We start from the raw sequence: 27272 nt of genomic DNA, 5'->3' as shown, positions 1-27272 counted from the left end.
GTCTGGTATCCCACAGCAGGGACTGTTAATTGAAAGGGCACACCACGTGTATACTCCAAATCTGCCCATGAGAAAGCAGCCAAGGCCTTTAATGTGAAGTTGTTAAATCTCGCCGTTTATTCTCACTGATGGGCTCGGAGCTTCGCTCCGACACGGCCGATAGCAAAGCTCAAAGTTTGCCAGTAGCTTAAGACCAAGCCCCTTATCCCACAATGCACTGCTGGAATTATCTCAGATCTAGTTTGCCGCAGCAAGAGAGATCTCGGTGATCCAGCTAGCAGACCATTTGTGAGAAAAAAAACAGCAAGTTTTGATTTAAAAACCTTTCTTTTTGTCTTAGATATTTTCATATAGGTAGGTGCCGAAGACCATGGAACCGGATTTGTCTACTCCTCCTCTGAGCCGTACTGGACCCTTGAAGCCGAAGGAAACTGAACCAATGATTGTCTAACCTTTGGAGCCAATACCCGCACCGGTGTTATCGGCTCCATCTACTTGGATGTCCGCGGCACTGACCAAGGACTCTAGGAGCCGATGCTCTCCCATCGGGTTTTGGAAGGATAGTTGGACCGATTTGTCAGTGCCGACTCTTCCTCTCAGGGCTTCGGCTCAGATAAGCTCGGCTCCTACCTCTAGCTCGGAGCCCAAGGTTTCAGTGCGGGAGGATCGGATGGTACTTTTGGGTCTGTGTACTCCTTGTCGGAGCCATGGTGCCTTCAATGCTGTGAGGAGAGTCCTGTCTCCAAAGACAACATCAGCATCGGTTCGGCCTTCCCTCTCCCCTCAAGCTCCTGTCTGCTTTTTCGTGTACCGGTCCCCCTAAGCGTAGAGACCCTGACCCGCAAGTACCCCCACAGGGCGTCCCCTGCTCTTCTGAGACCTCCCCAGATCCCCCCACTGAGGTGCCCAGGAAGAGACTGTGCAAGAGGAGGCACTTAGACTCCCCACAGGAGTCTTTGACATCTGACACGTACTTGGATGAGTCAGAAGGGTCCCCTCGATCCCCCACTGAGGATATCTCTTTTGCAGAGATACTAGAGATCCTTAGTCAGAGGGGCGATTGGCAGTCCAAGACCCCTACTGAGGACGAGTCTCTGCTCTTGAAGGCTTTTGCGTCTCAACCTTCCACTTCTTGGGTGTCTCTGCCTTACGACGAACTCATGGAACTGATCTCTCGTAAGGTGTGGAAGTCACCGGAGGCCATAGAACCTGTCCCTCGCAAGCCAAATAAATTCATGTCTGCCCCAGTGGATAAGCCATTTTTGACCAAGGGAGTGCCTGTTGATGCCATGGTGGTAGCTGCAGCCACCAAAAGGAAGTGTCTGAAACATCCGCATCTAGCCATCCTCCTAACAGATTCTAGGTTCATGGATAAATATGGGAAACGCATGTTTAGTTCAGCGACTTTTTCTCTGCGATCACTGAACTACTTAACCCATTTTACGAGACTACAAAGAGATCTCTTGAAAGAGCTAGGAGATACTGTCCAGGGTACGGTAGCTGCAGGGGTGTCCGACAAAGTCAACGCACAGCTCACTACCCTAAACTCATTTGTAAACTCGTCCATGCGCCTCACATCTTATGCAGCTGATGGTTCGAGTAGAGCTGCTAGTTCAGGCATTGCTCTCCAAAGACCAGCCTGGATGTGTCTCTCTTCCTTTGCGGAACCCTTTAAGTCTTCCTTTATCAGCACCCCATTCGATGGCTTATCACTGTTTGGGCCTAAAGTAAAGGAAACTTTAACCAGGTGTGAGCAGGAAGGCAAGACCTTATCTGCCATTGGAGTCCGTTTTTCTACTCCTACTCGGCCCTATCCCCAAGGGCCCTAAGGGATGGAAAATGTGGTTTTGAAAAGCACAGGGAGCCTTTCAGGACACACGTGGAGAAACCCCCTCTAGAGGCAGAGGAGGGGGTTATAATGGAAGATGCCACCCCCCCCCCCCGCGGCAGAGGGGGTCCGCAGCGACAGGGTGAGCGGGGTCAGTTCTCCGGTCAACCCTACCAGTGCCCCTGAAAAGGGCCCGGCTCTGGAGGCAGTCAGGGGTCGCTTGTCTTTGTACCCAGAAGCCTGGCTAAACATAACATCAGATACATGGGTACAAAGCATCATTTCCAGAGGATATTTCATACCGTTCTCAACCCCTCCCAGTCCTGTAAACAGAATCCCAGATGTTCTACCCAGTCTCAGGGAACAAGCAATCGTAGAGGTCCACAGATTGCTAGAAAAAAAAATCATCCAACCAGTCCCAGCAGACCAAGTTGGATTCGGAACTTACTCGAGATTCTTTTTGGTACCAAAGAAAACAGGGGACTGGAGACCTATCTTGGACCTCAGCAGACTCAACCAGTTCGTAAAGAAAGAGAAGTTCCGAATGATCACGTTTCAGTCCATTCTTCCCTTCCTAGGGAAAGATGATTGGATGTGCTCCATAGATCTCAAGGACGCGTACTATCACATAAAGATGAACAGATGCTCCAGAGATCACCTGCATTTCCGGCTGGGAGCCAATCATTACCAGTTTTGAGCCCTGCCCTTTGTTCTCACTACAGCCCCCAGAGTGTTAACCAAATGCATGGTAGTGGTCACGGCTCTCCTGAGACGTCTAGGATTCCAGGTGTTTCCATACCTAGATGATTGGCTCCTCACTGCTACCACCAGGCATCAATTGACTCTGGCAACACAATACACTCTGACACTGTGCCATCAATTGCAGTCAACTTTGAAAAGTCTGCCTTATCGCCATCGCAGCATACCGTTTTTATAGGAGCAGAGTTAGATACCTCAACTACCACTCTACGTCTTCCAAGCAAAAGAGTCTCACTTCTCCAACACGTCAGCTCACTGGTGTCAAAGAACAAAGCTACAGCAGCAGAGGTCTTGAAGGTGCTAGGTTTGATGGTGGCAGCAATCCTGGCTATACCACTCGCAAGGATGCATATGCAAATTCTTCAATGGCTCCTCTTTGTTCAGTGGTCTTACCAGAAATTACCGATGCACCACATGAGTCTCATCACGGAGTCTTGCAAGAGAGACCTTCGGTGGTGGTTGACGTCTCTTCATGTCACAATTGGAAGACCCTTTGTCCCCCCCCCCCCAGTAGCCACTGTGACCAAGGATGCTTCCATGATAGGGTGGGGGGGGGGCATTTTCAGGGAAAGACTGCCCAAGGCACACGGACAGATCAAGAATCACATCTGCACATCAATGTTCTAGAGTTGAGAGTGGTACTTCTGGCGTTGCAGTACTTCCAGGACTCTCTTCCTCTAGGAACTATTGCAATTCAGACGGACATGTCAGTAGTCTGGTACTTGAACAAGCAAGGTGGAACCAGGTCTTACCCCCTTTGTTGAGAAGCCCTCAGGGTCTGGCAATGGGCTGTGTCGTCCCAGCATTTTCTGTTAGCAACACACATCCCGGAGAAATCCAACGTGATAGCAGACAAGCTAAGCAGGGCGATATTGCTCCCTCACGAGTGGTCTCTCAAACAACAAGTTGCGAAGTTGATTTTCCGCAAATGGGGCCAGCCTTGCTGCGACCTCTTTGCCAGACACAATTCAAAATGCAGAAACTACTGTGTCCTAATACCACCTCCGGGTCATCCCCCGAGAGATGCACTTTTACACGATTGGCCCCCGGGTCTCCTTTATACATTTCCACCCTTCCCATTGATACCCAGATTTTTACAGAAAGCAAAATCACTGGGAAAGACTGTTATCCTCATAGTCCCCTACTGGCCTCGACAGATTTGGTTCCCGTTTCTCCACCCTCATCTGTTGGAAAATCCATGGATCCTAGACCCAGTTCCGGACCTTCTGATGCACCCTTCAGGGGACCTCCATCCTTCACTGCAGTCCCTGAAACTGACTGCTTGGCTAATCTACTTCCCCTGATTGCCAGACTCCATTCAATTTCAGAAGATACAAGACAAATTCTCTTATCTTCTCACAAGCCATCTACCAGGAAATTATACGGCAGTAAATGGAAAAGGTTCTCAGTTTGGGCCAACACGCAGAAAGTTGACCCTTTCCGAGCTCCGCTATCGTCCATTTTAGAATTCTTGACAAAAGATTTTTAAGGAAGGGGCAGCAGCTGCTGCAGTTAGAGTCCAGTTAGCTGCCATCTCAAATTTCCACCTTGGGTTTGGTGGCTCAAATGTTATGGGCCATAAATTATCTAAGACTTTTGTTAAAGGTGTTCTTCACATGAGACCTCCTGTCAAAATTCCCTATTCTCCCTGGAATTTAAACTTTATGCTGTCTCAAATTATTATTTCCCCTTTTGAACCAGCATCTTCTTGTGATCTCAAATATTTATCCTGGAAAACTATTTTTCTAGTGGCCATTACTTCTGCCCGCAGAGTGTCAGAACTTCAAGCATTATCTGTCAGACCACCTTACATGATTTTCCATGCTGATAGAGTATCTCTCAGAACAAACCCCTCATTTTTACCTAAAGTCTGTTCTGAATCAAATATTAATCAGATCATTGAGCTGCCAATCTTTTTTCCCAACCACTCTAACAAATTGGAATACATGCTACACAAACCTGATGTACACAGCTCAGATTTTATCTTGACAGAACTAAGGATATTAGAAAATCAGATCAACTTTTTGTATCCTCCTCAGAAGCCAGAAAAGGCAATCCAGTGGCTAAAACAACTTCATCTAAATGGTTTTCAGATTGTATATCCCTTGTTTATGAGAATGCGAGCATGCCATTGACACACAAACCAATGGCTCATTCTACCAGAGCCGTTTCTACGTCTTCTGCCTTTCAAGCTAAATTGCCCCTTGACCATATTTGCGCTGCAGCCACTTGGTCTAAGCCTCATACCTTTATCACGCATTGCAAAGTAGATAAGGCTTCCAGGGACAGGTCTTCCTTTGGTTCCACGGTACTGAAGATCGTACTTCCATGAGCCACCCAAGATTGAGGATGCCAGGGATGCTACCCATCAGTGAGAATAAACGGTGAGATTTAACAACTTCACATAAAAAAGTTATGTACTTACCATAACGTTCCATGTGAGTTGTTTATCTCGCCTTTATTCTCATGTCCCTCCCTCCTTCCCCCTTCTGGCTGACTGTTGACTTAGAGGCTAGTACCATCCTGGTTATTCAATATTTTTTCTTCCCCTTCGGGAAGTGTTTCCTTGTAGAAATAAATAAGAGGATATATATATATATATATATATGTGTATATATATATATATATATATATATATATATATATATATAGTTACTCGCAGCAAACAAGATCTGAGGTAATTCCAGCAGTGCATTGTGGGATAAGGGGCTTGGTCTTGAGCTACTGGCAAACCTTGAGCTGTATCGGCCGTGTTGGAGCCGAGGATCAGCTCCGAACCAATCAGTGAGAATAAAGGTGAGATAACTCGCATGGAACCTTATGGTAAGTACATAACTTCTTTTTAGTAAAGATGCAAAACTACCACCAGAAGGAGTGCTGTATAACCAATCTACAGGAAAGTCTCTAGGAATAGATAGTATTCCAGTAGAAGTTAACAGGGAAGAAAGTGATAAAGATCTAGAAAGGTTTTGTTTAACAGTATTTTAAAATGAGGGAGGCACCAACATCTTGGAAAAAAAGATGTGGCTGTAATACCCAAGGACGGTAAAAAAACAACTGATCCAGCTTCATTAGATCATTTCAGTTCTTAACAATGACTAAAAGAATGGCAAAGGTGATGCCAAAATTGATAGATATGGATCAGTGTAGGTTTGTGGAGGGAAGGCAAACATTTGACTACATTAATAGAACAGTGATGTTCCAGAGGGAAATACTGTAAGAAAATACTGCTGCTGTTTGGTCTTCTTGCAGAGAAAGCATTAGACTTGAATAAGCTAGGATTTGAGTAGGGCATTGAAGCATTTGCATTTCCTGATACAATACTAAGGTTGATTAGAAGGATGTATGACGGATCAGAGGCAAAAATCAAATGGGGGGTGCTCTCTGATAAGTTTGGTCTGAGCAGAGAAACCAGGCAGGAGTGTCCTTTTTACACTTTATCTATGTTGTTTTTAGAACCACTGGCAAAAAAATTAGACTGAGAAATTCAAGGGTATAATTGGTAATGGTGTTCAAGAAGAGTTGGCTTTTTTTGCAAATTTTTTACCTGATGGAATCAACAAAGGACATCTCAAGTGCTGTGGAATAATCACAGTTCTGAGTTTTTTCTAGGTATAAAATTGATAAAACAAAGATTATATATAGCTCTAAACTTTTTACCCACGCATGAATTGGTCCAGCAATACTCATAGTAGTGGGGACATGATAAAATATAGTATTTAGGAGTATGGATTAAAAAGTAATCTGTTATGGCGATTAAAGATATGCGGGAAGAGACTTACAAAAGGTAATACAAAAACTGAGAAACCGGATAGCAAGGTATAAGCAGTAAAGATGTTTAGTCCAATTAGTTTTGTACACAGGTTAGTCGTATGTTTATCAACCAGAGGAGAAGTTCTGGACAGTAATTAACAGAGTTGAAGGATTTTGTGGGAGGGGGAGATCGGCAAGAGTCAAGTGGGGATGAGTTGATCTTCCCAACGTAAAAAGGAGGTTTTGCAATTACCTGACTTGAAGGGATATTTTAGAGTTAGATAGCTAAAGCTCTTATACATAACACAAACAGAAAGCTACTCTTCAAAGTGGAAAGGGATGACGAAGCTGGGGGGCTAATTTTAAGAAATTAGGAAAGAATGGGATTTTGGATGTAGAACCTTAAGGAGAATAACAATCATACAGAATGTTATATTAAAAATGTAGCAGAAGATATACAAAGAATTAAGCCAACAATGGAATGGAGAAATGTGATTCTGCTGATAGGGATGACTGAGTACAAAGAATAGACAAGAGGAGGCTAGAATTTATTGGAAAAAGCTGTCAGAGTAATGAAGGCATTCTGGGAGCAGAGAGAAGGAAAAGTTATAGAATGGAAGAGGCCAAGAAGACCTTTGGATTGCAGGCGAGTGATTGCCTTCCCTATTGGCTACTGATTTCAGAGTATGTACAGAGTATGAAACTTAAATGAAAGACCAGCCCAGGCTGAGTTTTTAATTTGATCTGCAGCAGAGCTGCTGTTGAAAAGGGGATAATTAGTAGGTCATGTAAAATATTGTTGAATAACTATAGGAATCTATCAGAAGAGGTCAGAAAAGGTTAGAAAGAGATTAGATAATGCAGTTCACAAAGAAACAATGGGAGGGCATGTGTATGGCTCCCAAGTATGCAACAAAGTACAGAAGATTTAAGATTTTTGCCTGGAAGTGTGTACATAGATACCTTTATACTCCAAGCAGAGTCCAAAGACTTTATCCTCTGGTAGATGGCAAATGTTGGAGGTGTGATTGAGAATTAAAAGGTAACCGAGCATATGTTTTAGGAGTATAATACTCTGTTGGCAATACTGGGCGAGTAGATGAGTGTAACTAAGGAAATTTTTTTTTTACTTGGAATACAGGATCTGAATTGCCTAGACATAGTAAGGCCTTGTTAAGTTTAGTTCTTCAGTTCTGGTAGCTGCAAAAAAAAATTTCTAGAAAACGGAAATCTAAATATAAACCAGTGTACTCTGAGTAGTGAATCTTGTAACAGAGATAAAAGAACAGGATGTGGGATCTTTAGAAAAGGATAGGAGAAATTGCATAAAAAATGGAACTTGTGGGAGCAGTACATGCAGAAAAATGCTTTGGAGGAGGAATGAGGTTTAAGCGAAGGATAAATTGAATGCTTTATGTATTGTTGCCTATATAATAGGATATACACCAATGTATTTGATGTATAATGTTCGTAAATGTGAATTTGTTAATATGGTTTGATTATTTTTAAATAAATTTGTTTGCCTGTGTCACAAGTCATTCAATAAAGGTGTTGAGGAAAAAAAATCAGCCAGATTGGCAGGTGTCCTCCAGCACAAATTTATCCTTTTTGTGAATGCTGATGCAGTAGTTATAGTATTTGAATGTGTACTGCTGTGGTAAGTAAGTTCATAGCTGCGCTTTCTTGGGTCCTTTACAGAGGAATTCCTTCCTGCATAGGTCTAAACTTTCCTAACTGTCTCCCAACAGTATTATAGGTTACAGATGTTTACTAGGTTAACGACCACTGGGACCTTTTTAAACCTAGCAATGCACCCTCAAATCTCTGACAAGTTATGGTACCATTGGTAGTGTAAGCAGGGGCTTGGAAGATTAAACATTTGCCAGCAGGGGCCTGAGCAGTGAGCCATTTACATGCTGCCTGTGTCCATTAGAATGGACCAAGACTTACTAGTTGGGTAAGAAAGAAGCTAAGAAAGGAGTTGCAGTAGCAAAGAACAGGGCATTGGAGGCACACTACCAGCTTCTGGAAAGAGATTCAGTAGGTGTCACAAAGAAAACATATTGGGTTGTAAGTCAGACAGAAAGGTAAAGAAGATAGTCAGACACCCTTCATAAGATTTGCCAAAAACAGCCTGCTCACTAGTCCACAAGACATCAAAGACAGGAGTATTTCCAGCAGCTTCTGAATGAAGAACCCCCCCACACACACACACACGCACAAGCTGTGCTGACACAGCCTGCAAAGAGAGGAGAGGAGGAGCCTAACCTGGAAGAAGAAAGAATAGAGCTAAGGAAAATTGTCAGGGAAAGCAACAAGTCTCAGATGAGATCACCAGTAGATATGATAAAGATGCTGAGTGAGATGGGGAGAAATGGTTCCTGAAGGGTACTCGTAGCAGTGTGGAGAGAGAGGTGGAACTCATGACTGGAGAATAAGCATATACTTGCCAGTGTAAATAAACTAAGGGGACATCCACAACTGTGGGCAGTACAGAGGCATCAAACTCCTGTGACATTGGATGAAAGCTCTGGAGAGGGTGATTGGTAAATGGAATACGCAGAGTAGTAGAAAGTAAGATGGGAGATGAGCAGTTTGTTTTGGATTAGGATACAGCATAACTGACCTGATGTTTGCAGTGAGAGAAAAATACTGTAGTTGAGAAACAAGAGATGTACAGTCTCCAACTGGGCTTTCCTAGACTTGGAGAAAGCCTTTGACAAGGTCCCAAGAAAGCTGATTTGGGCAGTACTGTGGTGGTTTGATGTCCCAGAAACATTGGTAGAATTAGTGCAGGCTGTGTACAAGGACCCATTGACTCAAGTATGAACAGTGTTTGGTCTCTGAGAGGTTCCAAGTGGGATTGGGTGTGCACCATGGTTCAGCTCTGAGCCCTCTGCTGTTTATTCTGGTGATGGATTACATTAGCAAATGGGTCTGAGGTGAAAGATCAACAACGTTCTGTGTGTAGACGATGTGACATTACAGGCAGATGCTGAGCAAGAACTTCAGCAAAGAATAGGGGAATGGAATGCAAAACTGAAAGTATATGGGATGAAACTAAGCACGTATAAGACAGTGGTAATTGCAGCAAATTGGGAAAGACAGAAGAAGCTGAGAACCGAGATAGAAGGGAAGATAGTGGATCAGGTTAATAGCTTCAAGTATCTGGTACGAGTGTTTGAGGAGAAGGGAAGTCTGAATGAAGAGGTCAAAGCTAGAATCGGAGGGGCTTCAGCCAACAGGCTTAGAGTCTCAGGTATAACCAAAAACAGAAGAATGTCAAAGAAGCTGAAAAGTAAGGTGTACAAGACAGTGGTGTGACCAGTACTACTCTATGGTACAGAAACCGGGGCAGTAAAGGGAGAGCAGATGAGGAAGCTAGAGGTGATGAAAATGAAGTGCCTGAGAAGGGTGTTAGGATGCACACTGTATTTTAGTGTAGTATATTGCTTTTCTAAGCTGATTTGTTGTTAATCACAGTGCATCTTGTACCATGAAGTAATCTTTTTTCCAGAGTCATGGTTGAGAGTTTTGTATGGATCACTTCACTTATTAATTGGCTAATGAGTCTGTAATTTTGGAGGGAGGTGTCACCATGTACATGTGAATAAATACCAGAACGTAATGTTTCATGCCCTTTTGTGTAGTTTGGTAAAAACCTGCATTTTTGTTTTATCTTTATGTAATTGGCATTTAACAGCAAGTTTGTTTTTCTCATAGGAATGTAAATTGGTGTCTTCTGCAGTACAGCCACGGCTACTTTCCATTCTTTCAGAGCATTTGTATTACGATGAAATAGCAATTCCATTCACAAGAATGCAGAATGAGTGTAAGCAGTTCATTACATTATTAAAAGATGCACAAATTGACCTCCAGAACAGAATTAACTGCAGCGTGTTTACAATTGATCAAGCTCTTGAACTGGTAAGTCATTTATTAAAAAGCATCTTGTGTTCTTCACTGTTGTATTACTGCTCGGTGCATTCATTGGTACAGCCTGAAGAGTCTCCTGTTGACTAATCTGAAAAGCATCTTGCAGCTGCTCTACTGAACGAAAGAAAATGCTTAGGAGATGGGCTTTTGTATGTTTTAGTCTCAGAAATGACAGCACTGAGTTGACAGCGTGTTATAAATGTTTTATAGTAAATTGTAGATAGCAGGAACTTTTGTGAAATGCAAGACTCTTATAAAGACAGTGATCCTTAGTTATGCTGGATCTGCCTTGGAATATTCCAGTTAGAGAAAAATTTGGACTTTTTAAGCAGTTTTTTTAGTCATGTTAATACAGGTGGTGAAAAGGCTTTTGCAGTAGCTTGGGGCAGACGCCTTCCTAAAAATAGAATGTTTTATGTTTGAAGTATTTTGCATAGAGTTTTAGATCAGCTTTGTGTGCACACTAAAATGAGGGTTTTGCTTCAGAAAATTAATATTCTAGGTAATGTAATTCTATTTTAAGGGTTATTTTAAGAGAAGATTGAACATTATTGTTTCATGATTGACACTAGAAATGTATTTGCCACAGTTCTTGAGCACTCGTGCTCTGCTGTCATGGCCCTTGAACACTCGTCCTCTGCTATCATGGCCTGCACCTGTCACCACACTCACACATTTAGGCAGATGGGTCTTGTTCTCATCACATCCACCATCACACCTTCATTGAACAAAGCGACTGTAGTACTGTCATCAGTTTCAGCTTGCCCTAGGCACAGCATCAGTTAGCAAGTGTCTGTTGACTGTGTGCCTGCCTACCAGTGTCACTGATGCTGGTGGTTGATTTTGAGCTGTAGCAGAAACTGTGTTTTAGACCAATAGATCTGATACATATACTGTTTTACCTACATGTATACATGCGGGGCACATTTTTGAATCATAACTACTACTACTACTTTCGGCTTCTCCCGGTTAGGGGTCGCCACAGTGAAACACCGGTCTGCTAATGATTGGCAGTAGATTTTTACGGTGTCGAGGTGCCAGCTCGATGCCCAACCTTCAACGAAGGCAAGCCCATTCTACGCATGTCTTTCGAACGCCACTCGACCGTGGGGAGGACATGCAAACTTTACACAGAAGGCGCTCCAGCCAAGAATCGACCGGGAGAACCTCTTGCTGTGAAGTGACAATGCTACCTCTGCACCATCGCAGCTTCTGTTTTTCATATCATGACTTACAGCATTATGAATTCAAACTCAAAAAAGAATAGAATTGAATGAATGTTTTATAAGTCTCATTATTTTTCTTAAAGTGTGAAGGTCTTCCAAGATGGCTTGCACACTGATCAACAGCTTGATTACAACTCTCCCAGTATGTAAAAAGAAACAATGAAAAAGGTAATAAAAGCTTTCAATTTAAGTAAAATTTGGTTGTTGGTTAGTAATTACATTGCCTGAATGCCAGCAAGTCTTAACAGTCTATCTGCTTTAGCCAAGGTCATTAAGCCTATATTAATGATTCCAGTACATAGTTGCTCTGCATTTTTGCTACTTTAAGTGGTCTGAACTGCTCTCATTAAGTCCTGGTTTCATTCTCATGTACTGTGTGTGTCAAGCTAGTTCAGGACTTGTCTTTGCATTGGGCAGTTCCAGATGTATCAGCTCAGAGCTTAAGGGTCTTTGAATTACAAAGTTGCTGTTTGCTGTGAATTTTTTATTTAATTACTGTTGCACTGTAATAGTTTTACAAGCTGGAGAAAGGCATATGTGCTTTTTCCTTCCTCCCACTGACCTTGTGCTAATAAACCCAGTATATTGTTGCTGCCTGGCCCTTTATGATGATATGACGGTATCTTTTCCTCCCTGTCCGTGTTCATTGGCTATTAACATTAAGCACCCAAGTATCATTTTGCATAGTCTCCTTTAAACTACTCACCTGTCTAAAAGTCCTTTGATAAAACTGCTTAATATTGAGTGTACTAAAACAGTTTGGTTTGATTTTAAAATCAAATTAGTGATTTTTTTTTACTGTAATTTACCAGTTCTTGCTTGTGGCAGAAGGTTTCTAGGCTAATTGTTTTGTATTGAAATTTAAATACTCAGTAGCAAGTCCACCCAGACATTATTCTAAAAAAAACAAACACCAAGAAGTTAATTGTTACCCCTGTAACAAGAGTCATTCTTGTAAGTATCATGGACCAGCACTTCCCCACGTCTCTAGCCAGCCCAACTGAGATGGGTATCTTGAGACAGTTTGACCATTTGAGGCTGTCTGACAATCCTCTTTTACTCAAACAGTATAACACAGGATGTGAGAGATATACATGTACATCCTTAGAGACAAAATTCTTGCACACAGTATAATCAGAAACCAAAATTATCAGCAGTATATCACACCTCTCCAAGGCTATCACAATATACACAATCCATCATTTGCTGGTGTTCTAAACATTAACTTGCCTAAACCTGAAAGACTTCCAAAATGTAACACTGGCACAAAGCACACTCCAGCATATTAAGTATAATTCCTCATATAACACAAGGATTCCAAAGTCACAGATGCTGAGCCCGTAAGGCAGGCAATTGACCCAACCATACATTCTTGTTATACGTGACTCACTTGTAAGGCATACAGCTGTGCCTGTTACCAGGCTGAGCAAGGAAAGAGTGGCAGTTAATTGTTTGGTGCCAGGATCCATCAGGTCATGCATGCACTCAAGTCCTTTAACAAGTACCTGTATGACTTTCATAGCTCATATCGGTGTCAGACTTCATGTACCTCCCTGGATTTATATGATCGTGGAGCTCTGACTGTCTCTCTGAGCCAAGTATGAGCCTAGCATTGAGCAGAATTCGACTTTATCCAATGATGATGCCGTGATATGAGCAAAAAATAGATTTCAATAATTAGATTAGTTTTTGGTGTCATTCAAAGGGGTTCCAATATTGATTAGCCTGGGAGGATATGATCAACAGACTCTGCTGCTTCAACAGAGATGACATGCATCTGTCCCCTCTAGGGTTTTAATTATTGGCAAGGACATTGCCCACTCCCATAGTGACTTTTTTAGGCAATGCCAACCAGAGAAACCTAACAACATAATGAAACAAGCAAAGAAATATGTAGGTGTTACTGATCAATGCTAGGAGCCTGAACTAGTAATTACAAGCCGTTCTGACCCTGGAAGATAGTGATGTTTATGTAGTGACCTTGACACATGGTTTAAAATAGCTGAGCACTCTGACTTTGTAGGGTTGTAATGCCTTAAACATGTTTTCACCAGTTCTGCAGAGGAGGGGGAAAAAGGTGGAAAGTGTATCAGTCTACATTCAGAAGAGATTCACATCAAGGCTGGTAAAGCAGCATGATGCATTAGAGCTTCATATCGAAGTAACTATCAGAAAAGTCCCATACCATATGTTCGCTAGCTATAGAACTCCTTACATGACAAAAAAAAAGCCTCAATGCCTGTCAACGAGAACTAGAATCACTCAATACTATTTTTCTGGATGATCTAAGGTATCCAGATATAGACTGGGAAACCTACACCACCACTACTAGTGCACAAGCACAGAGATTCCTGGACTTCGTCAATACAAATACCCTGGAACAATTAGATTACCCACTACAGGGAATAATATCTTGGATCTTGTCGTTAATAGTATGGTAACATCTTGCACCATCCCTAGTGCATCCTCATCATTTGTTAGGTCTGACCATAAAGCTGTCTCCTTCAAAGTAAAACTGAAGCCAGAGATTCCCTTCCACCTAAGTTACCTTTAGAAATTTCTTTCTCAAACTGCCTATTCCTAAGTGATGCATTGGCAAGCTTCAAATCACGACCAAACTCTGTTAACTCTACTGAATGCACAGAAATGTACACCACACTATAACAGCATGTAAACAGCTGCATAGATGCAGCTGCACCCCTAGTAAAAAGTGCAGGACAAACCCATATGGTGGAACCATAAATTAAACAAGCTTTATAATAAAAGGAAAGGAATTTTGACTAAAAGTAAGAGTAATCCTCAGTACGTTAGAGCCCTTGTCACTGAAATAAACAAATAACTCAGGAGTTTAATAAAATCTACCAAAGCCTAGTTTGAGGCTAAAATAACTACCATAGCTAAAGACAATCACAAAGCATTTTTTTAGTTGTGTTCATAATCTGAAAAACACAGTGCACCAATGCACTACTGGCCAGTAAATTTAGCTCCAACTTTACCCCTTTCTCCCCTCAGTCTGTCCCTCAAGATATACCTGAAACTGGCTTAAGTCTAGCTGTCACACATGACAAAGTTCTAAAAGTGCTGTCAAAAGCTAAAAATCCTGCAGAGGTGTCTCCTGACAATATCCCTAGATGCATCTTCAGTAATGTGAAGCATGATTTATCCACATCCCTAACAACACTGTTTAATCTCAACCTCCATACAGGTTTTGTACCAGGTGAATGGAGAGCAGCTGCAGTCATTCCCATACAGAACATAGTATCTTCCACAAACCTGGGCAGTTACAGAACTGTACATTTGACCAGCCTCGTATGCAAAGCCATGGAAAGGCTTGTAAAATTAATCAGTCAGGACACAGGGAGCCTCCTAACACTGTACCTGTCTCAGTTTGGGTTCATCAAAGGCAGGTCATGCTTATTCAACCTGGTGGATCTTTTTCAAAAGGTCACCAGAAGCAATGGATGAAGGCAAAATGTACATACCTTAACCTGGCCAAAGCTTTGACACCATTCCCCACTCAGGCATAGTAGAAAAGCTAAACTGTGGATAAACCCCTACGTCACTCACTGGATTTCCAACTGGCTCACAGATAAGGTGCAGATAATCAAAATAGGGGATGTTACCTCCACAAAGAGAGCAGTCACCAGTGGATTCCCCCAAAGTTCTGTGCTGGGATCTCTCTTGTTTGGCATCTACTTTTCCAAAGTAAAAGCAAATAACCACAGGGCTGTGGCTGGCTAAGTTTACAGAAGACTGCAAACTAGGAGCAGTCATTGAATTCCCAAATGACTTGACCATCCTGCAGGAAGTTTTGTCTCAAATAGTGTTAAAATCATTGTCTGAAACTAAATGCAACAATTGCATTGTTTTATCCTTTGGAAAGTCCTCTACCCCAGGGAACTAGCACAGTGACAATACAACCCTAAGAGTTGACCCAGTCTGGGATTTGGGAGCTTGTGGCCAGTGACCTAACTTTTGACCAGCATCTGTTGTTGTATGAAAAGCCTTCTACATTGCACAGTTTATATGCAAAGGGATTGTTTCTATATCTAAGGATGTCATTGTTTGCCTTTACTCAGCCCTCATTAGGCCAGTCATTAAATATAATACCACGCTGAAACTGAAGTATCATTCCCATTAGATGTATGAATATACTGGGAAATGTGGCCTTGTAAGAAGGAACATCGGGTTTTGTTGATCGTGATAAACTGTTGGTTAACTGTAAAGGATGTACCCCACTTTGTCATTAATTAATTAGAAAGTCACCGGAGGAACTGAAGTAAACGAGCAAAACACTTTTGCTACTTTTTTTTTTAAAATAACTTTATTAGAGGGAACATACATCTTCAAGCTCAATCTCTATGCATAGTATGCTGCTAAATATATTTGGTGATCGCTCGTAGTTTAGATTCTAACCTTAAAAAAAATTGTTTAGTTTGTTTCTCTATGCAAAGTGGGCACAACCCAGTACCAGATTTGAGATAATTTATCTAAAACCTCAAATATAAACACACTTATCCTAGACCAAAAATTGGGTCCCATCCCATTCTGTAAATTGCTGCCTACCTCAAGGCATTATCCCTGTCTGTTAGTTCAAGAGAAAATAGTGTAGGTTAGTTAATCGGCTTTGCGCCAGTTCCCATTTTTTAATATGTATTCTGCTGCAGTCATGAATATTCATCTTTTTTTCTTTTTTTTTTTTAAACACCTTTATTGAATTATCACTTGGGACATAGGCACATTTATGTAACAGTAATCGAACTGTATTAAGTTAAAATTAACAAACATTATGCTTCACATATATTGGCATGTATCATATAACCTAAGCAGCATTACATAAATTATTCAATTCCTGCCCCCTTTTTAAACAAGAAACATCTTTATTAAATCATCACTTACAACATAAGCAAGCATACATTTATACAAATTAAAACAAACCACAGTGGCATTCTACATCACAAACCATACTGACGCATTCCCAGCTGCAAAAATTATGCATCACTTATCTACCAAATTATTTTCAGTCAAAATTACATAGCTCATTTAATTCCTGCCTTCTTTTAAACCTCATTCTTCCCCTGTATGTATTGTTCCCACAATTCCCATTTTTTGTATGTAGTTTGCTCCTACACCAATATTCATAGTCAACTCTGTGCCTTTGAGCTGTTGCAGTAACTGATGTACTGTAGCTATATTTGATTCCTGTTCACTCTTCCAATTCTTTATTCCTTTTTTTTAAACAAAAATCAGGATTACCCCCCACCATGCATTTGTCTCCTCACTATTGGCTGTCTTTCCCAGCCAACTTAATAGAAAATGTATTTTATTAAGGCAGTAACCTTCTGCCAGTGTTTTTCAATAATTTATCAACTTTTATCTTGTAACCATTCAGTTTATCAGACTCCCAAAAAGTAAGAGCCCAATCTACTCCCCACTCCTGTTTACATCTCCACAAAACTTATCTTAGCGGTATGTCCTTTGCAACCTGTCCGGTTTCTAGAAATACTTGTGCAGGCACTTCCATGCAAATGTTCTAATCTTCCTTGTTATTGAAGCCCATTTTATTGTACTGCAAATATGCAACCAATCCTCCCCAGCTATTTCCACCTGCAACTCTTTTTTTCCCAGATACATTTTTGTGATCTTGTCTTTCCCAACGTTCTACTGTTAATGTCCTGTACATTTTCCTATTCTTGATTCTTGTGTAATGGTTACTATCCCTGGCTTTTCCTTATCTCTTTCAGAAGTACCCTGTCCTATTCCACATAAATATCATAAATTCCCCTAAGTAGTAGCATGTTTTTACTGCTTGTCTGATATTTTCCCCTCTGTTATATCTAACTCATTAGTTTTTTGTATTAACTTAGTTCATCCCTCAAGTAAAATGCTCTCTGACTCGTGTCACCATTTCACCATAATCTGTCTTTAGGGGTCTTGGAGGTACTCATGACCCAGTAGGCCAGACCTCAAAGTTCCAATCTTTGTATTTCTGTAACCAGAATGTACTCCTTCGTATCCCGTACAACTCTCTCAAGCTATCACTAGCCTCTCCTTCACCGTCTCCCAACCAAATCCGTATTGATCGTTCTATGTCATGGGCAATATAACCACTACTTCCATTTATTATCAAAGCTGTAACTGATTTCTCTGATTAACCCCTGCATTTTTGCTGATCTGAAATATTCTATAGTCTTTAAATCTCAACGACTTCACAGATAAATACAAACAAGAAAGAATAGTGAACTATATTAAAAGTGTAGGGTGCAAATAGCTGTGTTACAGGAGACACACTTAGAAAGAAATTTATGTGAATTTGATAAAGAAAGGTTTTCAGGATGGTTATTCAGCAGAATACCTCTGACAAAGGAAAAGAGGAATATTTATTAATTGTAAGAGGAGCTCCAGTAGTGATAGAAGAAGATTAAAAAAAAAGATATTAATGGCAGATTTGTAGTGCTAAGAGGCTACTGGCAAGGGAAGAGGATTACACTGGCATGTATTTACATTCCATCTAAAACTGCTGTAGTAGAGCTTACAAAAATTCTGGGAGAAATCAGTTTTCAGCAAAGAATATTACTTATAGGTGGGGAATGTAACTTGATTTGCAGCAGTGAGGATGTGACTGAAAGGAAAATATAACAAAGTAGGGTAGATTTTTGAAAAAAAAACAATTATGAAAATATTTGGCATGGAAGATGTGAATTTAGTAGTAGGAGTTCCAAGTGAATTTACATATTATTCCCGAAGGTATAAAAACTAGGCTAGACAAAATTTACATTTCACAGGAGCATGCATTTAATTGAAGGTCTTGATACCCACCCAATAAATATTTCAGATCATGCACTAATAGCTAAACTAAAAACAGAGGGTAATGAAATAAAAATGAGACATTAGCACTTTCCCACCTATCTGTTGAAAAGAGAAGAATTTAAGGAATATGTAATGGAGATTATTCAGGAGGTGTTAGAGAGGATAGAAACTTGTGAAAATATAGCTAGTGAGTGGGATACAATTAAGGTGGAGTTTAAAAATAGGGTGTAAATAAAAGGAAGGGAGCTATGGTTAAGACGTAACAAGAATTATTTAAAGGGACTGACAAATGTGAAAGTATTACAGAAAAGGGGGGATGTTGCAGAACAAGAAGAGGGTCAACTGCAGAGTGCTAGGCAGAAAATAAGGGATTACTTTGATAATGTGCATGAGCTTAGAAAGATTGTTGCTAAGCATCTGCTTTTTGATAATAGCACAAGAGCACAAAAGCTTTTAGCACAACGACTCAGGCAACAGAAAGTAGAAAGGGCTGTTTTCCAAACTTAGGGAGCCTATAACAAAGAAGGTAACGAGATCCTGTAGTGGTATTAGAAATATTTTGGAAATGTTATGAGAGTCTATATAAAGCAGAGAAATATAAAAATCAAGAAAAGGTACAAATAGATATGTTTATGGAAGAATTAAATATGCCGTTGTTGGAGGTAGATGAGGCTTAATTACTAGCAGGAGGAGATGAGCTAAAGATTGATGTATAACCAATCTACAGGAAAGTCCCCAAGAATAGATGGTGTTCCTGTGGAAGTTTGGAAGCTAAGAAGAAAAAAACGATAAAGATCTGGAAAGTTTTGTTTAACAATATCTTAAGGGGAGGAGAAGTACCACCATCCTGGAAGAAAGCAGTGGTAGGTGTAATACATAAACAAGGTAAGGTTCCATCAGATCCAGCTTCGTACAGGCCCATTTCAATAGTAAACCATGATTATAAAGTATTTATCTGTAAAATAGCTAGAAAAATGGCAAATATAATGCCAAAAATGATAGATATGGATCAGTGTGGTTTTGTGGAGGGGAGGCAAACATTTGACAACATTATTGATGATCCAGAGGAAAGCAGAATGCAAAAAAATACCATTGTTGGCGGGTCTTGATGCAGAGAAAGCATTTGAGAGTAAGCTGGGAGTTTGAGCAGGGCAATGGAAGCATTTGCATTTCCTGAAAAAAATATATGGTTGATCAAGAGAATACGAGTTTTCGGAGACAAAAATTAAAGGGGCTGGGGTCAACTATGATCATTTCTGCTTGAGCAATGGAACCAGACAGGGATGTCCTCTTTCTCCTTTATTAATTGCATTATGTTTAGAACCATTGGCAAAGAAAATAAGGGACTCAGAATTCAAGGATGTAATTGGTATGGTAGTCAAAAAAAGCTGGCTTTATTTGCAGATATTGTTTTGTACCTGACAAAACTAGAAAAAGACTTTACAGTGTTTTGGAACATTTTGAGATGGTGTGCTTTTTTGGATACAAAATTAATGAAGCTAAAACAAAGGCAACAGCCGTAAATTATGTACCCATGAATTAACTGGTTCAGGAATACCCATGTTTATGGGGGCAAAAAATGAAATATTTAGGAGTATGAATTAAAATGATTTTAGAGTGGCAGGTAAGGATATGTGGGAAGAGACTAAATAAAAGATAATACAGAAACTGAGAAAATGGAAGCTTTGTTATATGGATAGTAAGATACAAGCAGTTAAAATGCTTTTAGTATCTTTAGTCTTATACGCAGGTCAGGCATACTTTTATCAACCAGAGGAGAAGTTGTAGATAGCAGCTAATAAAGAGTTGAAGGACTATCTGGGAGAGGAAGACTGCAAGAGTCAAGTGGGATAAGCAGATTCTTCCAGCAGAACAGGGAGGATTGGGATTACCCAATCTGAGGGGATATTTCAGAGCTATACAGTTAAGACTCTTGTACATAGCACAAGCAGAAAACTATAATTCAAAGTGGAGAGGGATGATGATGAAACATGGGGGAAGCTCAAGAAACAGGGAGTAACTGGGATTTTGGATGCGGGCCTTTAAGAACAGCAACAATCACACAGAATATTATATCAGTAAAGTAGCAGAAAGTATTCTAAGAACTAAACCAGGGTGGAAATGGAGAAAGGAAATCCTGACAATAGGGATGACTGCAATTATGATACAGACAACAGGCAAGAGGGAGCCGGAATTTACTGGAAAAAAAATTGGCAAAGGAACCAATGTTTTGGGAGCAAATAACTGGAGAGGGATAGATGATAGAATTGGAAGACGCCAAGAATTTATTTGGCCTGCAGGTTAGAGGTTGCCTTCCCTATCGGGATTGATATCAGAGTATAGGCAAAGAGAAAGAAATGTGGGGTCCTGAACGAAAGACCAGCACTGGTAGAGTTTTTAATAGAATCTAGATCAGAAGCTGCCATTAAAAAAGGAATAATTAGTATAACATATAAAATATTGCACGATAACTATAAGAAATAATCAGAGGAGGTTAGAAAAGATTGGGAAGAGATTGGATAAACAGTTCACAAAGAAACAATGGGAGGATATATGTATGCCTCCCAAATATGCAACAAAATCTAGAAGATTTAGGAGTTTTGCCTGGAAATGTTTATATGGATATTTTTATACCCCAAGTAGACTCCACAGAATTTTTCCTCAGGTAGACAGTAAATGCTGGATGTGTGAAGGGGAAGAAAGAGGTAATTGGGAACATATTTTCTGGTAGTGTGGTGAGTTGACTGACTTTGATTCCCTGCGGGATGCACTGTTAGAGATGCTGGGTGGGCAGATTGGTCTGATGAGGGAGATGTTTTTTCTGTGCTATGATACAGAATCTTAATTGCCTAGACATGGTAAGGTCTTGCTTTGTCTAATAATGGTGGCTGCCAAAAAAGCAATTACTAGAAAATGAAATTGAGATCTAAACCAGCTGTACTGGAAGTAGTCAGTGTAGTAACAGAGATAAAACAACTGGAATTGAGATCTTTAGAAAAGGGTAGGAGCAAACTGCATAGGAAAAAATGGGAACTGTGGGAACAATACATACAAGGGAGGAATGAGGTCTAAAAGGTGGCAAGACTTAAATGAGCTATGTAATGTTTGAGCGAGAAAGATTGGGTAGATTATAAGTGATGTATAATGTTTGCAACTGGGTGTGTCTGTATGGTTTGTGATGTAAAACATTTGCGACTAGGATTGTGTTGGTGTGGTTTTTCATTTATATAAATGTATAATTCCCTATGTAGTAAGTGATTTTTTTAATGATGTTTCTTTAAAAAAAAAAGGAATTCAATAATTTATGTAATATTGCTTAGGTTATATGATGTATAGCAATATATGTGAGGTGTAATGTTTATGTTAATATAGTTTGATTACTTTTATGTGAATGTAAAATGTCACAAGTGATTCAATAAAGGTGTTTGAAAAAGAAGACTTTGTAGTTAGATCTTGGGTTACACGGATCCTTCCCTTCCTTTGGGATTACTGTGATGACTGCCTTGTACCAAAAGTCTGGCACACTCCTTATGATTATATTGTCAAATTCCCTTTACAGCTTGCTTTGACACCCGTCAAAGCCTGGCAATTTGCCCTCTTGTCTGTTTTGATTGTTTAATTTCCTTCACAATAATGGGTTCTGTTAACCCCCTTCACCTCTTTTTCCACCAGTGTTGGAAAGTCCAGTCCTTTGAGAAAAATCTTTGAGCCTTTATCTCCAGTCTGCTGTTAACCTTTGCCTGCTGTATAGATTCCTGAAAAACCTATAAAACACTCCATCTGTTACCTCTGATGTGTTAACCATTTCCTGTATCCATCTTTCATTTTCAAAGTGTACCGCTTCATCTTCTGCTGTCTCATCTGCACTGCAAGCTTCTTTATTTGCTTAGGACCCTCCCCCTCAAAGAATACTTTGAGCTGTTTGCTTTTGTTCAATCTTCTATTCAGGCTTCTGCTTCCATTTCCCCTCTAACTTTTCCACTTTCTCCCTCTGAGCCGTAAGTAGTGAATCTCCCGTCTTGAACTTCACTAATCATTTCCTTTCATGCTCCCTCTTCTCCTTCCACTTATTTCTTTTGTTACAGCTCATCCTCCCAATTCTTTCTTTGCCTATTCCCATTTTTCTGTTTTGGCTGTTCTTTTTTTACCTTCCCAATAAATTCTTTCAGAATTTCTGTAATTTCCTGCTCAAGCCTCATGTTTTTAAGCCTCTTTCCCTAGAATCTCCAGTATTTATCAATATCGACTTCCTGTTTTAGTTGAAAGCCCGCTTCTGGGGGTGAATGGTCTGATAACAGGCTCGGATAAGTTTTCAAATACTCTAATAAAATCTCATGCTCTTTTATCACATATATTTGGTCTAGCCTTGAGTGCATACCAAATCTAGCTGAAAAATTTGTACATTTTTTACCCATGTTTATCTGTCTAAAGTCTTGAAGTCCATATGTTTTAAACAAGGTCTCTGTTTCCCTTCCACGTATATCTTGACACTTCTGGGTCCCTGACTAGCATATTCTGTTTTGCTCACTGCATTCCATTGTTTATTATTCCTGCTCCCTGTATAACAGCTACTATTGCCCTCATGATGTATAAAAACTCAATTGTTGTGGTCCTGCATGGTAAATAGATTGCACACTCTGGTTCTCTTGAGCTTCAAATTTCTTACTAAAACAAATCTGGCATGTTCAGCTGCAGTGTGTTCTGTTTGTATTGGAACCCTCCCCTTACTGGTTTCATGAGCCCTTCTCTTCCTTTCTCCAGATACATTTGTGAAAAATCCTTGCCCAAACCATTTTTTAATAAGGTCTTCATGTTCCTTAGTACTCCAAGTGAGTTTGCAGCGTTATGAGATCTACTTCATTCCTATTTATGTATTCTAACACCTGTTACCCTTTTTCTTTGTCAAACCATTGACATTGGTTTAATCATCATTTTTAAATCCCTACTTATGCTGTCATCTTGGTTTGTGTGCTCTGAGTGAACTACTATTTCAGTTCTTCTGTCTCATTTATCTCCCCCCCCCCCCCGCGTACTGATCAACTAGAGAACTGTTCCAAAGGCTTTACAATAAGCTGCGTATAGCCATGTACAAGTGTTAACCCACCCCATCTCACCCCTTTCCATATCTTCCGTAAGTTGCACTCTAGGCTAAGGTGCATGTAGCGCTCACTATAGAATGTGACCCCCCCCCCAGCTCCAATTTACTTTGTTTTTCCTCTTTTTTTCTGTATTTATTAAACTTGAACATTATATCCTATTTATACTTCCTTTACTTTTCTTGTTTGAAGAATCCTCATACAAGTCCCCATTTGAAATGATTCCTCCTCTGACTGCATGCTTTTTACTATCCCTCATTGCTGTTCTTTTCTTAATGACAATGACGTGTGCATATCACACTACATCAGTGTTGCCCCCTCTCCTTTCCACTTGTAACCTCCTGCAACCATTTGAATTTAAAAATGTAGCTAGGGCTTAATACTTTAATGTTAATCTTTTGGTCCCCAGTGTTGCTGCTATTGCCAATTTACAACAGATACTTTACATCCCTCCACTCATGCATAATAATTTTTATACACACAGATACTGAACAAAATCTTTATGCAGCAAATTGGCCAAAAAAAGAGTGCATTAAATTGAAGGCCTTGTAATACTGAATGTGAAGTTGTTCTAGTTGTTCTCTCTCGCCGTTTTGTTCTTACACGTGGGTTCGGAGCTGATCCCTCGGCTCCGAGTCGGCCACTTTTCAAGCTCAAAACTCTGAGAAGCTTGAGACCTAGTGTATATCCCATGATGCTCTACTGTAAATCCCCAGATCTAGTTTGCCGCTGCAACGGATCTACAGACTCGTCGGAGCAAGCTCGGGCCAGTGCTATTTTTTTTCTGTATTTAGCAATATTTTTCAAAAAATATTCTATTATAGTCTTGGCTAGTGTTTAATATTTACAGTTATATTTAGAGTGTAATTAGAATCCTTAGATTAGTTAGATTGTGTGTGTTCTTATCGGCTGTTTGTTAGGCCTATCTTAGTTTTGTTTTGGGCCTGACAGGGCTCTGTCAGCCCCTTTGAGTGTGCTTTTTTCTTAGAATTTACTTAGGATTACTTAGAATTAATAGGTTAAAATTAGTTACTTGTGTAGTGTGTGTATTTATATATATATATATATATATATATATATATATATATATATATATATACTGAATTTTTTTGTAAGTCTTAGTTCAGGGATCTGAACTGGTACATATATTCTTATAGTTACACTTATAGTTGCAAAGATTTTCCATTTTAGCAAAATGTCTGAGAAGCAAAAGTCTGCCTTCAGAAGGTGCGAGTGTGGTCAGAAAATGTCAGTTACGGACAACCACTCCACTTGCGTTTACTTTTTGGGTTCTGTTCATCTGCAGGAAGTGTGCTCCATCTGCCACTCCTTCAGTGCCAGAGTTCTCTTGGAGAGGCGCAGGAAGCTGGTAGATAGGGGACTCCTGAAGCCTGAGTTTCAGGCTCCTCTGGACAAGACAAACCTTTCTTCCAAGGCTTCGAAGGGGTCGAAGTCGTCCAAGGGGTCCTCGGAGCCTAAGTCCTCAGCTCAGAGCTCCTCTAGTGTGGTTCGATCATCAGCTCCACAGCCCTTGGAGCCGTGTATCGAGCTTTTACCTCGGAGCCCAGTTGTGGATCCGGTGTTGGAAACTCCTCAGTCTCCGATTCTTCAATCGGTGTTCTCTTCGGCTCCTTCGACCCATCCCTCGACCCATTCTTCGAGACTATCTGATGTGGACTTGGATCGAGTGGTTAAGAGATTGCTAGAGAACCCAGCCCTGGCCAAAATGCTTTCCGCTTTGAGCCACTCGGCTTCGAAGCCTGAAATTCCAACCCTACTTTCTTCTCCTCCTCCTCTGAAGCCAATCGAGCTCTCGGAGCCGGGGCAGACAGAGCCGATGTCGGTAGAGCCCTCGGAGCCGAGGTTTGATCCACCTCCCTCGGCTCCATCGACCTTGATCTCCTCGGTTCTGACCGGGTAGTCTCAGGGCCGACACTCCCTCGCTGGCTCCAGGGCGGAGAGTTGGACCGATACATCTGTTCCGACCCTTCCCCTAGGGGCTTCGGCGCAGGTGGCTTCGGCTCCGTCCTCGGGATTGGAGCACGGGGTCTCGGCTCAGGGAGGGCTGCCGGCCTCTTCGGAGCCGACAGACTTCTCAGACCGGGATTCTGGTGCCTTTGATGCCATGAGGAAGGACATGTCAGCCAAGACCACTGCCTCCTTGGATCTTTCTTCCCTTCCCCCTAAAGGGCCTCATTCTGTCTCTTCCACACAGGTCCCTACCAAGTGTCGAGACCCAGAGCCTCAGGTATCCCCATTGTGCGACCCCTCCTCTACAGGGACTTCACCGGACGCTCCCACCGATGAAGTACCCAGGAAGAGGCTGTGCAAGAGGAGGCACCTGGATTCCCCACAGGAATCCCTGACATCGGATACCGACTTGGAAGAATCAGAAGGGTCCCCACGATCTCCCTCAGAGGATGTCTCATTTGCAGACATATTGGAGATCTTAAGGCAGAGGGGTGATTGGCAGTCCCTTGCCCCTACTGAGGATGAGTCGGTACTCCTGAAGGCCTTTGGGTCTCAACCATCCACCTCCTGGGTTACCCCCCGCCTTCGATGAACTAATGGATCTGGTTGCATGAAGGGCGTGGGAGTCCCCTGATTCAGTGGAACCGGTCCCTCAGAGGCCCAACAAGTTCATTACTTCCCCTACTGACAAAGCTTTTCTTACCAGGGGAGTCCCGGTTGATACCATGGTGGTGGCGGCAGCCACCAAGAAAGAGATGTCGGAAACCTCTTCATCTGTCCATCCTCCTAATAGGGATTCTAGGACGATGGACAGGTATGGGAAACACGTATTTAGTTCTGCGGCATTTTCCATGAGATCGCTCAACTACCTGACCCATTTTACCCGCCTTCAACGAGATCTCCTTAAAGAGCTGGGAGGTGCTCTACAGGCTAACACAGCTGTTGCAGTTTCTGAGAAAGTCACTGTACAACTCAACACCCTTAACTCTATAGTCAACTCATCCATGCGGCTCATTTCTTATGCTGCTGATGGATCGAGTAAGGCGGCAGGCTCAGCAATAGCTCTTCGGAGACTGTCCTGGATGCGCCTTTGCGGAAGCCTTCAAATCTTCCTTTGTCAATACCCCATTCGATGGTTCCGCCTTGTTCGGGCCCAAAGTTAAGGAAACGCTTACTAGGTGTGAACAAGAAGGGAAGACTGTCTGCTGTAGGAGTCCGTTTCTCCACTCCAACTAGACCATACCCCAAAGGGCAACGAAGTGGAAAAATGTGGTTCCGAAAACCCCAAGGAGCTTTCCCGAACACACCTACGGATACTTCCTGTAGGGGCAGAGGAGGGGGTAGAAATGGAAGACGCTGTCCAAATGGCAGAGGGGGTCCACAAAATCAGGGTGACGGGGAGCAGTTCTCTGGTAAGCCCTATCAGCGTTCCTGAAAGGAAGCCCGGCTGTCCTTCTCTGGAGGCGGTCGGGGTCACTTGGCTTTATACCCAAACACCTGGCTAAACATTACAATGGATTCTTGGGTAAAAAGCATCATTTCCAGAGGTTACTACATTCCCTTTACAAAACTCCCTCCCATGTGTACAAGTATTCCAGACGTTCCACCCAGTCTGCAAATGCTAGTAGCCGTAGAGACTCAAAACCTGCTAGACAAAAGTCATCCAGCCAGTCCCTGCGGACCAGATAGGATCCGGAACTTACTCAAGGTTCTTTTTAGTTCCAAAGAAAACAGGGGACTGGAGACCCATATTAGACCTCGGCAAACTCAACACCTTCTTCAAGAAGGAAAAGTTCCGGATGGTCACACTTCAATTGATACTTCCGTTCCTAGAAACGGGCGATTGGATGTGCTCTATAGATCTCAAGGATGCTTACTACCACATCAAAATGG

At 41.4% G+C, this 27272-nt stretch overlaps 1 protein-coding gene across 1 annotated transcript in view; it reads left to right on the top strand.

Moving 5' to 3' along the window:
- BTAF1 (B-TFIID TATA-box binding protein associated factor 1) overlaps positions 1 to 27272 on the top strand; it is a 3603226-nt gene that overhangs the window by 1918413 nt on the left and 1657541 nt on the right. Inside the window, exon 22 of the mRNA XM_044055641.1 lies at positions 10064 to 10267. Coding sequence (XP_043911576.1) covers positions 10064 to 10267 — 204 coding nt within the window. The remainder of the gene's footprint in view (positions 1 to 10063; positions 10268 to 27272) is intronic.

Source organism: Protopterus annectens, chromosome 14.part0 (assembly GCF_019279795.1).
Source record: "Protopterus annectens isolate FY-2018-M chromosome 14.part0, PAN1.0, whole genome shotgun sequence".
Lineage (NCBI taxonomy): Eukaryota > Metazoa > Chordata > Ceratodontiformes > Protopteridae > Protopterus > Protopterus annectens.
The sequence above is the reverse complement of the archived record's forward strand: the minus strand, read 5'-3'. Positions and strand labels throughout refer to the sequence as shown.